The sequence below is a fragment of the Leptinotarsa decemlineata genome, unplaced genomic scaffold (genome assembly GCF_025532065.1).
Source record: "Leptinotarsa decemlineata unplaced genomic scaffold, Ldec_3_MD MMD2_tig00026328_RagTag_RagTag, whole genome shotgun sequence".
Taxonomy (NCBI): domain Eukaryota; kingdom Metazoa; phylum Arthropoda; class Insecta; order Coleoptera; family Chrysomelidae; genus Leptinotarsa; species Leptinotarsa decemlineata.
In genome coordinates, this window is record NW_027412688.1 from 30,786,956 (window position 1) to 30,803,772 (window position 16,817).

The window sequence follows — 16,817 nt, forward strand, 5'->3', positions numbered from 1 at the left end:
ATAAACCGCCTCCAAAAAATTCAGAAAAACTGTATACGGTTCTCTTATTTGAAGGCGGTTGACAATGTTTCGTGGTGCTTTCCATTGTCTAATGGAATGATATAAGTTGATTTGAAATCCCTGAAAGAATATGTGAGAATTTGAAAAAAAAATTGCTGAAAAAAATAACAATTATATTAGGCAAAAAACTGGAACTACAATGAAATAAAATACAAGCACCAACCGTAAAATAAAAAAAATTGAACTTTCAACACGAGATGAAAATTCAAAAATCATTAACAAGAAAAAAAAAATAAAAAATTAAAGGATTCCAATCTAAGTTAATTCACGAAGTTTCGATTGTTAGTATCCACAATCAACTTCGGGTGATAACTTGGACTTATTCCTCAGAGATCTGACTATTTATAGGTCATTTAAGTGCTTTCACCCATCCCCCCTTTCCTCTACCCGCTTCATCGGTTTTAGCGGAAGCTGACCGTTTGGTGGGGGTTGGTCGTGTTCCACTTGATTAGAGGTTTCCATATGTTGCGAATCTCCACGCTAACTTGACCTAATGCATTGTTGGACAACAAATATGCGGCTTCTTTGAATTTTCTCCTGAACCAGTGTTCCTCCTTGTGTATGATTTCAGCTTGAACCCACTTGATGCTATGTTGATGAGTCCAAACATGCTCTGGTATTCCTGATTTGCTGGTTTCTCCTCGCTGTGTGTGTTTCTTGTGTTTGGCAATGCGAACTTTCAATGGCCTTTTAGTTTCATCGATGTATGATTCTGCGCACTCGCAGGGTATCCAGTGAATGCAATTCTTGGAATCGCAGCCTGGTTTTTGTGAGGCCGCTACGGATACTGTTCCCAGATCTGAAACAGGTTCTAATCCTTCATAACCCTTGAAACAATCCTCTGATGTAGGGAAGTACAAGTACTGATTGTAGCGGCTTCTCTTCCTTGTGGAGCTTTTGCTCTCTTATAGCTGAAGCCTGTTCCACCATCATTTTGGAGTAACCATTCCGTTGAAGGTCATTTTTGGTGATGCCAAGTTCCTTTTCGAGATTTTCCTTTTTATTACAGAGCCTGAAAGCACGGTCTAGTTAATTCTTGATGAATCCTTTCTCAGTCGATTGATGGTGGTTGAATTCCTGGTTCAGAAACTGTCATGTGTTAGTGAGTGTTCGGATGTATAGATGTTTCCCATTTACTGTCGGTCCTCTTTACCAAGAAGCCTGAGAATGTCAATTCGTTGTGTTCCTTCTACATTGTGTAAGTGATGGAAGGACTCATGTTGTTGATGTGCTTCAGGAAGGTGTCTAGTTCTGCATTCCCATGGTTCCATATAATGAAGGTGTCGTCCACGTATCTCAACCAGACTAACTTCTTGTGACCAGAGTTCCAAACCACTCCATATACATATATTGGCTATAAGCGGTTAAAGTGGTGATCCCAATGGCAGTCCCTCATCTTGCGTACATAATTCGTCCTTCAGTTGGAAGTAGCAGTTTTGTACACATCATCCTAGTAATTCCATAATTACTTGTAAGTTTGTTCTATCTTTCAGGTCCTCATCTTCGGATAGCTTCGTCTGTATGATTTGAAGTACTTCTTCGACAGGAACGTTGATGTAAAGGCTTCTCTTATGGTGTAGGAAAGTTTGATCACAAACTGATCAAAATTACGCAACTCCACCCTCTTGTTACAACTCACAAATTTATCTCTCGAAGGAAACCTCACTATTCATGTTAAAGATACATGACATTTGAAACACAGATTCAATATTAAACCAGAAATCGTGGTAAATTCATCATCCCCAAACACTCCACAGCTTGTTTCTCTCGAAGTTCCATATATAATTCATTTATTCTCTATAATGCACTTTCCAGTGAGTCCAGACACTACACGTTATATAATTCCAAGAAAAAATTGAAACTGCAATTGAAATTACCTGGATAGTTCAATTGGATGCCGTTGAATCTCTCTTTTATAATATGTTACTGCAGTTTTTTCATTTGTTTTTCTGTCTACTATTCGAAAATTGAAATGAAAATTTCTATGTTTTTTACCACTTTTAATTGTAACTAACGTTACTGCAGTTTCGTCCTATATGGACATTCCCAAACTAATACAATAAACAATAGTTTACAATAAACAATAGTTCATTGTATTAGTTTGAGAATGTCCTTATAGGACGAAACTGCAGTAACGTTAGTTACAATTAAAAGTGGTAAAAACATAGAAATTTTCATTTCTCTTTTCATTATGATTTCCTACCACGTAGTAACGGCTACATCCATCAATTTATTGTCTACTATTTAATTTTTTTATTTGTTTTGTTCAACTTTCAAATATTCAATTATGAGTTAACTATTTGAATGTCTATGTATATTTGTGTCCTTTTAACTAGTTGAGAAACAGCTCAAACTTAACTTTGCCTTTCATGGTTACTTTTGTTTTTGTATGTTATTGTACTTGCCGATGAATGAAGCCGATTATCATCATCGATATTATTAATTGAAAACTTCCATGGTACTTATCTACCATTTAACATTCGAAGAATTATTCTCAGCTTCAGTGTTCGCATTCTACTCCATGAAAACTTTCGGTATCGTTCCTTTTATATTTGGTACAATGAGAAATGGCACAGAAATATAATCGAATTTCGAATGATAACGCCATTAGGAGCTCCCAATTCTGAAACCTAATACAGGAGTACTCAGCGGGATGTTAATTTATCCTAATAGCTGCAGCGCCTCTGGGACCCTTTTATTTTCATCATGATTTTCGACTACGCTGAAAATGTGCAATTTATGTTTTACCTCGGATTTCCTGGACGTTGCGTGGTCTCTGACACTTTCCCTAGCGAATTTCAGTCCAATGCACGAATTTCAAAGGATTTCGATGGAAAAAAATGATTTGTTATACAAGAATATAACAGTACTCGTTTCATTTAAATGGAAAATAATGAAAGATAATTATATTGAAAGGGTATTGTTTTTCAGAGTGACTAATTTTTAGGAAAGAATTTTTCTGGCTTTCTACTACTCCATATTGATACAGAAAAAAATGTGGAAATCTCCCAAAGAAAGGAAGGAAGTAATCAATTTCGGAATTAGATCTATACATGGATGTGTAGCTCATGGAAAGAATTAACTTTCAGACACAAACTGAAAGAAAAAGCCCTTCTAAAAAACTACTTCCTTATAAACAGAGAATTACACGAAAGAAGAATTCTTTCGTAACAAATACTTTTATATGAACACTGAATTATATAGAAAACACTATTTTCTACTGGGTTCGTATTCCAGTCACAAATAGGTGAATGAATTTCATAACGATGTCATCGATGACATAAGTAGATCAAACTTATTCCGTGACATAAAAATTGTAGTTCATGAATGAACTGTGTGTTTTTTCTTATAATGTTATCCATATTGGTACTAAAGAGCCTTGAGTAATGTGTCTTACGGCGAAACATCGATGTCTACCAATGAGGATGGCAGTGTTCCATGTAAGTGAAATTTTTTTACCATTCTTTTAGTGTAGAAATCCTGTGAATGATATCTGATTTTATTTCATTACGAATGTTTGGAATACAAACTGAGAAGACGATGTATTTTCTGTATGATTCAGTATTCATATAAAAGTATTTGTTTGGAAAGACTTATTCTTTCGTGTAATTAAAAGTTTATATGAAAGTAACTGTTCCCGGAGGGCTTTTTATCCCAGTTTGTGTTTGAAAATTACTTCTTTGCATGATCTACACATCCATGTATAGAGTTACCTACTTATTTTAAAATTGATTACTTCCTTCCTTTCTTCGAAAGATTCCGTTTTTTTGTATCAAGAGTAGTATAAGGTCAAAAACATTCTTTCCTGGAAGTGAATTGTTCGTGATATTTTTATGTTATGATGAACAAAACACCAGTATTTAGTGAGTCATTTTCAATGGATACCATTTTTCCGGTTTTTGGATGTGTTGCAATATCCACAATCATTTGTGAAAAAATAGAATTGAGAGAAAAATAAAAGTGTATACATATATTAAGCACAATGGTGAACTTCGTTTTCTGTACATTCGAGGGTTGATACTTGAAAAATTGTTCAACTATAAAATTTGCAGCCCCAGTAAAATGATTCACATGGATCCTTTCAGGATTCAGTATTATCCGGCTGAAATCAGCTCGTTGCATAAAAAATAAAACTTCATGATTGGCTTCAAGTTCGTTCTCTCCAAAGATTTGAGTTTTCAAGTGAACTTCGCTCATTCGTTCAGTGTTTTACTGTTTGATCAAAGAAAGCAGTTTATTGACATATACACATATCTGATGTTTCTCAATCTTGGGCAAATTTGAATATCAGCCTAATTAAATAGCAGCCAATTCCAACTAAGAAATCAAAATGGAAAGTTATCCTATCATTTTGTATGTTTTCTCATATAAAAACTCTCTTAGATATTGAATGGGTTATTCATATATTTCAAGTAATGCTACAATACGAGTTATAGTTCATTGTATCCGGAACTATACGTATTTGTTACCTATGTAAATTCACGTTTCAACTAACCCCGATTATGAAGGAACATTATGTAATACTTGTATTGTGATATCTATTGATAGAACAACAAGAATGTTGTTTCGAATTCTTGGGGTTCTTGTTGAATAATTTTTTGCTGGAAATGAGAATAATATGACTAATAATCAGTCCGTGCAAAGCATATTGTTAAATCATCTGAAAATGGTACTTTTGACAAGTGATGATTGACTGTATTGCCAAACATGCGCCAAACTAACTGACTTATAGGAAAATAAGTATATCTGAAGCACCAGTCAATCTAATAATAACATTGATGATCTTCAAACATGACTCTCTCTCTCTCTCTCTCTCTCTCTCTCTCTGACGGAAGCACCAAACTCTCACGAAGGCTCAAAATAGATGAACATTTCAATCTAGCAGACCGCTATTATAATATTCATGCAATAATTGTTTACTGTGATTCTGGCAGTGAATCTGGTCATTATTATGCCTTGGTCAAAGACGAAATGATTTAAGTTTGACGATAGTCGTGTCACTGAATGTTCTGACGATGTATTGAATTTATTGCAGTCTCTGGAGACACCCTACATTTCATTCTATGAAAGAGCTGCAGCTGAAAAAGCAAATGCACCACTGGAATTGATGAAGTCGCCCTGGAGCGCCAAACAATTTTTGTTGTTGTTTCATAATTTCATGATTTGTATTTCATGATATATTATTTGTGTTGTCATCAATAACATATTTCATTGAAAGAAAAATAATGAAATGGCATATACAAAATCAATAGATATCACAAGTATAAGATGATGTTCCATCATAATCGGGGTTAGTCAAAAGGTGAATTTACATAGGTAACAAATACGTAAAGTTCCGGTTACAATGAACTATAACTCATCTTGTGGAATTTGATATTACTTGAAATATCTAAATAGCCCATTCAACATTCTACAAAGCTCAGATATGAGAAAAAAAACAAAATAAATTAATTAGTAGGAGCCTGCGAGGAAGAATTTCAATACCAGAATAGTTGAAAAACAAATCGTTGAAAACAACAACAAATAAATCTGGGTAATCATACAACTCATAGTGTTCCTGGAATTTTTTACTTGAGAAGGTTTTGATTCTTTCCGTTAATAATGTTTCATTGCTTAGCTTTTGATCGTTTTCGCACAAGCACCACTGATTGAAATCCTTTTTTCACACTCCGGATAAAGGGACACCTGCAAATCGACCGTTCTTCACTTGGTCTCCTTGATGTCGGCTGACTTACTCCTTCCATTCTTCAGCAGAAACATTTTAGTTTTCTCTCTCAATACTGTCATATGTTTGTTCCATGACTTTCAAATTTGAGTTCTCTCTTAACAGTGTTATTTTCCGAACTTCCTCATTCTAACCCATTTACTCGACCAAGTTCCATCTGAATAGTACTGGAATTCTATTCTAACATCGAATCGTTGTTTTTAACACCTCGACACGTGTTTAAATTACCAATTGATCATCTTCAAGATTGATCTTTCTTTACATAATGCGTTAGCCACCGTATCCATCAGATTTGTCCCCCTACGACTTTTTCCTGACCCGAATATTGGAGAGACCCATGAGAGGACGGTGTTTTCAGACGATTGAGGAAATATATAAATCGAAAATCTGAGAGAGCTCAAAGACAAATCAAGAAGTACATATAAGAACTGTTTCGAGGATTGGAAAAAACGATGTTACAAGTTTATTATATCTGAATGAAATTGATGAGCCAATTAATATTTTTTAAGAAATGACAACGAATATCTTGAGAGCACTTTCACATGTTCAGTGAAAGAAAGCACTTATTAAATGATTGTCTGAGCTGTGAAACTGTTATTGTTCATAAACCAGTTTCACAAACAGCAGCCTGCTTTTATCACGCCACCCATTTTACAAAGCTTCGAATAAAACTGCTTTTTATGGCCTTCGACAAAGTGATTCGGACTCATTAGTGAGCAAGTTACTACTAACCTAATTGGTTTATCAATTAGTTCAAAAGTGGACACCAATGACTGAAAAGTTAGTCAAGAAGTATTTAGTGTATTTTCACATTTGTCGATTCCAATGTGTCAATTTATATTCCTAGCATTTCTCATTAATTCACAAAGTGACCGCACAAATCAATGAATTTGTTAGCGATTAGCATAGTATCTCGATCTCAAACTTATTTTTACTTGAACATTCTTCTACACTTGAACTGTTGTATCGCTTTTCATACAAACACCTATGATTTAAATTGATTACTGTGATTACATATTACAGCTGCACTCCTACGTATGAAATTTTTCAAATTTTAATACGTCCGACACTCAAACTATTTTTGTATTTAATATTTGTATTCATTATTCTATTCTTCATATAGTACGGAATATTGCAAGAAAACACTTGTTTTGCAAATTGTAACACTCTACACTTCATTCATTTTCTGTTCAAATCATATTGAACTGCTGTGAATGAATCCGTTATATTATAGTAGAGTAGAGTAAAACAAGATGGCGTCAAGTGACGACGAGTCGCCGGAAACCTCCAACGAAAATGCCTTTAAAGAACAAATTAAAATGAAATGCTTCTCAAAAGATGTTGCAGTTTTTGTGTGTATAAACTGCAAAAGTGTTTTTCATAAAAGTTGCGCGAAGATAATTATAGAAAACCAATATCTCAAACAACTACTACATGAAGTACAAGAAAAAAACAATATCCTGAAGGTGAATAATAGTTTATTGTTAGACGAAATAAAGTATCCTGAAGAGAAATTGGCTGGGACAAAAAAAGAAACCCAACATTACCAACAAAAAACTGTAAAAACTGTAAACATGAACAAAAACACAAGTTCGCCTTCCCAAATGTTAAAAAGCAAAGATACAATAGAAGATACAATGGAACTTGTACGTGACAAATAAATTGTAAATAATGAGAATATTAACAAACAACCTGCATCCCACCCAAGTGGAGAAAAAAATAAAAAATATGAAGAGGAAAGTGCTGAAACAATCATCGAAAATGAAGAAAACGATGGCTTCCAATACCAAAAACTAAGGAAAGGAAAGAGAAGATTTGGAACGGCTGAAGTTTCAGGAGAGGAATTGGAAAATGGATTTGCGGGAGCAGATCGCAATGTTTGGCTATATATCTACAGGGTCAAGACGCATGTTACAGCAGATATGATAATGAGCTTCATCAAGGAAAATGATACATTTGAAAACGAGGATGTTGGAATTCAAGAATTACCCTCAGACCCTGGCAGGCGCAAAAGGTTTGTTGTCACAGTACCACTTGATCACAGAGACGAAATGTATAATCCCAATTTTTGGCCTAGTAAGGTAGGAATAAAAAGATTTGATTTTCAAAAACATGTAGACTTCCTGAAGTCCACAGAATTGAATTTTTGATGAAAAATGTGCAGTTTCGACACACATTTACAAAATAGGAATTTGAACATCAATACCTTCTTATCGTGTATGGAGCTCTGCTCCAAAACCCTGAAGTTGCTGGGTACCATCCAGAAAAGAGCCATACGCCTGATTGGAGACGCGAATATCACGTGCAACCTTGATAGTCTGGAACATCGAAGAAAGGCTAGAGACTTGTCTTTCTCCTATAATGCTCAAGTGACTTGGCACACTGACTCACTGAGAAACTTTTCGCAAATGGATTTCATTTCCAGCGATTGAAACCCAATGTGAATCGTAACTTTCGCATAGGCACCGGTCTGAGAGTGCCTTAAGGACTTTCCTGTGGTGCTTGTGTTTTCTAACACCTCTACACAAAAAACCACCTACGACTACTAATTAAAAGAATCAGATTTATTTTTACAAATAGGTGTATAAAAACACCAAATGGATTGAGTGCAGTGAGTGACGACCTGCAATTAATCGACTCCGTTTCATTGTTCCAGGTTGCGAGTGTCTCGTATTTTCTACGCTGTATGGCAAGGAAAAGAAACCGTTCAAGAGTCCTGACTTTCCTAAGCCGTATTCTCCGAATATTGACTGCCTGCTCTACACCTTCATTCACGATTAAAAATTTATATTTCACTACCCAACACTGTAGCCTGTTTCATGAAAATCTAAAATCATCGGTGTTATATGAAGTATCTGCAGGTATGAGCATTGATATGATATAATAAGTCTTCATGGAGGGGTCGAAATTATTTTTGAGAGAACAAGGTCATGATATTGGACCCCAACTTCAGTCAATATTAAACATCCGTCGTTCTTTGCAAATACGGCTCTTTACTTTGACTCTATTGCATTAAATCTGCTTGATAATCTGTACAATAATTCATATCTCGAGAAGGAGGAGACTCTGAAGACTCCAGGAGACTCCTGGCATGCACAAAAGTCTCAACAACAACGATCATCTATAGAAGAATGGCTGTATACCACTAACAAACAATGAAAATATCAATGAATATGTCTAAAATTCTTGGAATTATCAGAATTTAAATGAGATCATCAACTGCATTGTGGTGATAATGGAAAATACATCTCTATGGAATTTATTGGGATCCGAAACTGGCTTCTACGATAAGCAAGAGATATTTTTCACGTGAATTCCTTCCTGAACCAAAAAAACTCACCATAACATTGACAGCAGTTACATACAGTACCAGACAAATAACATGAATATTTCAACTTGAATTCCGAATATTCAAAAATGATGACTTCCACGAAGAGTTTCGACAATTTTTCTTGAAAATCACCAGGTGATACAATATGATAGGACTTGAGGTTTTTCGATAAAAAAGGTAACACATTTCATCAAACTTGATGATAATTTTGGGAAAATTCGAAACTATAAATCGAATCAAATCCCCGATTTGCTCAAAATTTCTAGTTTTTTACGATACCATAAAGGTCCGAGAAAAATAAAAAGTCGGTATGTTTAAAAAATGTAATAGTTGGTGATTATAGTGAAACAATATTATTTGTCACTATTTATTAAGTGAGTTTATTCTATTCGGTTTGGTGAATTATTCATTTCAATTTCTGAGGAAATCAAACACGAAAGTTCATTCATGTTGGATGCTAGTACTTTCCGCTAAGTTTTCCAGTATGATTCAACAGTTGAGTGAGAGTTGGCAAACATTCTTGCATTTAGGTTTTCAGAAATAACATGTTGAATATTGACAATTTTTCCATCACTTCTGGTCATCACCTCATATTCAAAATGCATAGAAAGGGCTTCCCCAACAAAGACATCGTAAATTGAATAAATTTATTGATATGGACAAAAATTTGTCTTTGTGAAATCGTTATTTGTGTGTCGATTTCAAGACTCTCCATACTTTCAACTAGCCTCTCTCAACTGGCAGCCATATGTGAAATTGTAGGAGACAGAAAATACCATTTTATAGCTACGATTGTTAACTTTGAATCACTTGGCCTTGATCCATTTCTCGTAGGTATTTATTCAGTTCTATTTTCGATATTTCCCTATTCCTCTCATATAGAAAATGATGTTTTTCGGCTTTATCCTTCTGGCAATGTTATTGCTATTTTCCTGAGTTTGATCGCAAAGAATGGAACATTTCCAAATGAACGCAGGTAAATAGGACTCCATAACATTTTCAGTTCCTTCTATCACCAGTGACAATTGGTATAATTACAGTTTTGAAAAACATTTTGAATCCACACTAATATTACATTTTTCGCTCAGAAAAATAACAAAACACAATTTAATGCAACAATAATCAGTGTTTAATAATTCAAGTTATTAGTACCAATTACATAAAAACTCAAAATCATGTGATGGCGTATTCACATTCTACAAATTATATTGTTGAATCAGAAAAAATTCAAGGGAAGATTAGTTTTTAGAAAAGATCATTTTGGCTTTCTACTGCTTTGTGTTGATATACAGGGTGTCTGGAAACTTCCTACCCTGAACACCTTCCGTTCAGTAAATAATATGAGGAATCAAAAAAAACAGGTCAATTTTATTGTCAAAGCAGATATTTCCGAAGATTTGTAGCCGTCGTGGATCAATCCACCATGAGGGGTAAATGTTACCCATAGAATTTAAAATGAAAAGAGGGATCAAGTGGCACATGATTTTGATTGGTGTTTGATTCTGTTTTCAATGGTACCCTAAAGATGGAAAGCATTCTCGATGATCTCACAAACCGCCTCTTCAAGTTATACTTGAAACAGACGTTTTCACAAAATTGAATTTCTGATGGAAAATGTGCAGTTCGGACACACATTTACAAAATAGGAATTTGAACATCAATACCTTCTCATCGTGTATGGAGCTCTGCTCCAAAACCCTGAAGTTGCTGGGTACCATCCAGAAGAGAGCCATCCGCCTGATTGGAAACGCGAATATCACGTGCAACTTTGATAGTCTGGAACATCAAAGAAAGGTTGGAGATTTGTCTCTCTCCTATAGTGTTCAAGTGACTTGGCACATTTGATACCACCAAGAGCGGACTATGACTGCTCATCGTTTTGAGGTTCAACTCAGTACTCTTCGAATTTCACTGTGTAAGAACTCTTCCAACTGGAGAACTGCGTTTATTTGGACAAACTCACTCAGAAAGTTTTCGCAAATGGATTTCATTTCCAGCGATTGAAACCCAATGTGAATCGCTACTTTCGCACAGGCACCGCTCTGAGAGTGCCTTAAGGACTTTTCTGTGGTGCTTGTGTTTTCTAACACCCCTCCACAAAAACACCACCTACGACTTCTAATTAAAAGAATCAGATTTATTTTCACAAATAGGTGTATAAAAACCCCAAATGGATGGAGTGCGGTGAGTGACGACCTGCAATTAATCGACTCCGTTTCTTTGTTCCAGGTTGCGAGTGTCTCGTATTTTCTACGCTGTATGGCAAGGAAAAGGGAACGTTCAAGAGTCCTGACTTTCCTAAGCCGTATTCTCCTAATATTGACTGCCTGCTCTACACCTTCATCGGGAACTCTGATGAGATTATCGAGCTCACTCTCACGGACTTTGATGTACAGAAGACTAAATTCGGGTAAGTACTTTGTTCCCTGTTACTATCTATTGTTCTCGATGTAAAAAGTTCGTAGTACATTCGCTTGATTTCTCCATTTTCGGTATTGAGGAAGGGAAAGTTCTGTTAATATAGGAGAAAGAAATCCTGGGTGAAATTCAATATTTTCCATCTAGGAAACAATTTTATTCAATTTTGTAGTGAACTTTTGGATGTTGCGAAATGTAAAATATCTGAAAAATTCAAATTTTGTTTCTATGCAATCACTTCGAATAAATGTCATTACGAGAAACTTAATGAAACACGGTCAAAAATGACAGTCATTACCTAAGTTGTGTATGACTAGTTTTTTCAGTTCAGAGTTTCAAACGATAACTTATTATAGTTATATGACTATTTGTGAACCTGGATCAAGTCAAATGAAAATAAACATTAGGGAAATTTTACTTTATGGGATACTCACGGATTTTCGAGATTTTTTCTGGGATGATACTACATGATGGTAGAAATTCAGAACACTTTTTATTTTCAGTCGGACTCAATCAGTTTTCAAAATAAAGCTTGTTGAAATTTGTATGATGTCATAACCTAACTCAATCTAACCTATCCCTACCTATCCTAACCTAACCTCACTATATAATTCAAAAAAACTATCTATCCTCAACATCTAACCTAACCTCCAAATTCTAACAGAAACTTATTTTCAAATATTTAATTTTGTAAAACCCATCTTTACTCAACATCTAACCTGACCTCCGAATCCTAAAAGGAACGTATTTTCTAAAATTTAAATAAAAAAAATATCTTTCCTCAACATTCAACCTCTCCTCCGAATTCGAAAACGAACGTATTTTCGAAAATTCTAGTTAAAAAAAATATATTGTATCAACATTTAACCTGACCTCCGAATTTGAAAACGAACGTATTTTCGAATATTTAACTTTATGGAAACTATCTTTTCTAAACATCCAACCTGAGTTGGAAAACCTCATGTATTTTAGAAAAAGGATAGAAAAAGATGCGATGATATGTAAAACAGTTAACCAAAAAAAAAGACAACCGCTTGACAGATAAACGTGCGCCACTAGACACCAACAGTTGAACAAATACGCACATCAATATTGATCACGAAAAAATATATACAATAAACTAAAAATAACTTTGAGAATGTCCATATATAACAAAACTACAGTAACGTTAGTTACAAATGAAAGTGGTAAAAAACATATGTTCTCCTACCACGTAGTAACGGCTACATCCATCAATTTATCAATATTCATCAATATTCTATTATTCCATGTCATTTATTATTCTTATTTTAGGAATAAATGTCATATCAAGTGTAAGTTAAAAAATTCAAAAACGAGTTTTCAAGTGATTCTACCTAATAGTGAATATTCATGCATGAGTATCTGACAAATTATGGAATTTCAATCTAATTTCAAGGAACTTGACAATAAGTGAATGAAAAGAGATAGAAAAAGTTGCGATGATATGGAAAAAGATGTGTTGAATGAAAAATATGTGAATAGCAATCGTTTATTGCTTGAAAAAAAAGGTAAAATATGACATCATACAAACTTTGACAGATACGTTTCGACACAAACTTTTCGAAAACTAATTGTTTCCAACTAAAAATAAAAACTGTTCTGAATTTCTATCATCATGTAGTATCCAAGAAGAAATCGCGAAAATCCGTGACTATCCCATAAAGTATAATTTAGCCTAAACATTATCACACGACACTGTTTGAAGATTGAAACTACTTGCCACCGATCAAGAAGACTACAGTCGGCTTTTACAGGAAGCCAAAGAAATCCATAAACATACGGAGAACTATGAAAGAAAAGAGGAGGCGGTAACGCTCAACCGGATTTGGAATACTCAAAGATGCTAAAATAACAACAGCGAACTCAATGCAACGTTACGGCTCTTACAGACGACAGGCCACTCATTAATACGTCAAGTATCAATACCGTAACAGTTACGGCGGGAATAGATACGTCATTAATAGGTAATAACACTTCAGCCTACAGCCTACGAACTAGAAACCACCAGTCATCGGCGAATCATCAAGATGAATAAACCTCTGAATAAGCCAGCCATTCGTGCTGGCGAAACGTTAAGATGCAGTTCCAAACTACGACGACCTTCAAATCCGAATGAAATTAGTTACACTGATAAACATTATCATTACTATTATTTCTTCCTAAGGTTGCATTGGTCGGGCCCTGTCCTTGAAGTCTGACGCATTCGAAAGGGCGCGCCAGCATCGTCAAACAATGATTCCATCTCATGCCATAGGGTGAGTGATCATTTGGTCCGAGAATCATGTGCTTTGAGCAGATGCGATGAGCCACAAATGACAGCTGTCTGCATTCTCCCGGTCAAGATTTCTGTCCTAGTGCGAAAATCCGGCATGATATTGAGATAGGAAAGTAGAAAGAGCATCACTCCACCAAGGACTCTAATAGTCAGAACAGCCATTCCAGTTGAGTAGTCGAGATAGAGTCCGTGGAGTTTGAAGAGAAATTATCTATATTTCATCCGCTTTTCCTTCTCTTTTTGGAGGAAATACGTTTCTCTCGGAGCTGAAAACACCACAAATATCGTCTTTCTCTGATAGTCGAGAACCGCATCAGGATTATTTGCTTGCTATCTGATATTTGCCATGAAGACTAGTTACAATAAATTCGGTTTTCCCCATTCTCCACAACGAATTCAATTTCCTCGTTGCGTAGAGCAACTTCGGTGTCTCGTTGATACCGCAAAAGTACCGTTAGTGATGATGAAGAACTTTTAGAATCACGTTATGCGAATGAATTCACATCAAACAACGCATATTATACTAGATATGCCGCCAGCGAGTGCATGAGGCTTCCAGGTGTATCGCGGCAGGTTTTTTACGTGATTTCAGGAACCACTATACCAATCACATGGTAGTGGTGGACGGTGGTCCTGACAGACCTCAATTTCCGATATCAGTCCATTCGACCTGTTGTTTCAGAAGACCTCATGCATTAGCTTATCTTCGTGTTGCGCAGGAGTGAAGTGATCTCTGTTTCTACTATGTGGGCCTTGCTGAACGGATTGAACAATCACTCGGGCAGCTGCTCCAAAGAAATCCCTACTTTTACATTGTCATGGATAATGCAGAGAAGGGGATCCGAACTTCTGATGACTTCATAGGCTCTATTTATCATGAAGATATTTAAAACTTCACTGCGTTCGTATTGTCGGGGAATGGAATGGATGATTTGGGATGCAAACTTCAATAAAGATATGTAATTCGTATTCGTAGCACCAGCTTTGTTTTTTTTTTTCATATATTTCCGATAACCAGACTTGTCGGGATCTGTGCTGATACTTCCCGTAGAGTAAGTTTTTCACTGCCGTTACTTTCAATGAGTGACATTGTACTAGTCTGAGAAAAGTATACGTCTCTACGACATCCATTAACAATTTGCTTTTTTTTCAACAAATAATGGCAGTGGTTGTATATAGAAATGAGAAAAACATAGGAATTGCCCTGAAATACACCTTCACTGAAAGTGACGTGCTCATTTTGAATTTAAGCTGACCAGACCTCATAGTGTAGCGAGTTTCTTAGAAGGGTATTGGATGTTCAAAGTTCATTACTGTTTTATATGTCTGATCATCTGAGCAAGTGCAAGATTGTTTCATGCGATGTTGTATCAAATGCCTCGCAGTAATCAATCCAGGACATAGCGAGGTAACACTATAGTGTATTGAGACCTGCGTTACATATCTGTCGATGGGTAAGTCCTCCTGACAGACAGCAGTCAAAATGTCTGCAAAACATTGATATTTGAAGTAGAAAAGAGTGTCACCTTAATGTCGTGCATAACCTAAATATATGATTCCAGGGGAAGCTTTAACCCCATTCCTTCAACATCATCCATTTTAAACAATTCTTCAGTTACGATATCGTGAAATTCATTAGCGCTATACCATCAGGAATTGAAATGTCAGTGAGTCAAGGAGAGTACTTCGACCACACCACTGAAGGTGACTGTAGCAGATGCAGTTGAAACGTTTGGAGATCATAACCAAAGAAGACTACTGTATAACCAGATAGCCAATTGAAACATTGAGTTCATGAATGGAATTATTTGAACTTCGCCCATTATTTGATTCAATTTGTAACATATATATTTTTTTTAGCAAAAAAAAACCTTTATATATATATATATATATATATATATATATATATATATATATTGTTATGAAAAGACTCGAAATACAACAGTGTATGGGAATTTTAAAAAACATCACGAAGGAATTCAGACACAAAAATAAAGCAAGGACACCCTGTACATATATTGAAACCCACAGCTTTGACCGGAAACAAGCAAATAAGAGTGGGAAATTCAAATATTAACATTCTTACATTGAAACGCATCAAAATACGGAAAACTGATAACTGATATAGGTTAGAAAGAAATGTCAGATAAAATTAAATTAACATATGTGATGAAAAAACGAAAAAGGCATGATAAACTAATTGTTATTATTTAGGAATTCAAAATTCAAAATTTATTATTGTGAATAACTTCCTTAGAAACTGACATGAAGTGATGCTTTTGAAAAATATTTATATTTACATAAAAGGGAGGTTAACTATTGTTGTACGAAACTATAAAAAGAAAATGTATCTAAATTTAAGAGCCAATGTTACAGTGACAATTACAGTGACCTGCAATTCATAAACTGACAATTACCACATTTGTTCCGTGTTTCTATATTGAATAGTTCGTTGTTTGGTGTAGATTTAGGACTTTCTTAGAATTTTCGCTTTTGGCAATTGATAAATTTATATATTTCTGAATCAAACATATTTTTACTTTTACAATTAAAACTGTTCTATATTTCCTAAGAACAATTGTGTCTTTTCCAAATTTTTCCACAGGTGAAATCTACTAGAAAAATCAAAGTTTGGTAAGTAATTATTGTGTTTTTGCCTGAATCCACCTGAGAGGTTGAGAAAAATCTCTATACACTGAGTTATACGATTCAAACTCAACGTAAGAGTCTAGCCGATTGAAATTTTCATAAAAATATGATAACAATAATAATAAAAATAAAAAAAAATAATATTTTACAAAACCCAAATCAATTAAAAATCATTTATCATCTTCATCATCTTCATCATATACAGAGTGACCCATTTGAAAGCGGGCCACCTCTCTAAAACTGTTATTTATTATCCGATTCAGAAGTTTTTTTTTTTCAATAGATAGAGCGTCAATAGTTCTATTAGAGTGCTGTGAAGTCGAAATATAAATAAAATT

General features: G+C 34.9%; 1 protein-coding gene across 1 annotated transcript in view; it reads left to right on the top strand.

Moving 5' to 3' along the window:
• Sol1 overlaps window positions 1-16,817 on the top strand; it is a 425,973-nt gene that overhangs the window by 143,381 nt on the left and 265,775 nt on the right. The window contains exon 4 of the mRNA XM_074182744.1: window positions 11,346-11,526. Within this exon, the coding sequence (XP_074038845.1) occupies window positions 11,346-11,526 (181 nt within the window). The remainder of the gene's footprint in view (window positions 1-11,345; window positions 11,527-16,817) is intronic.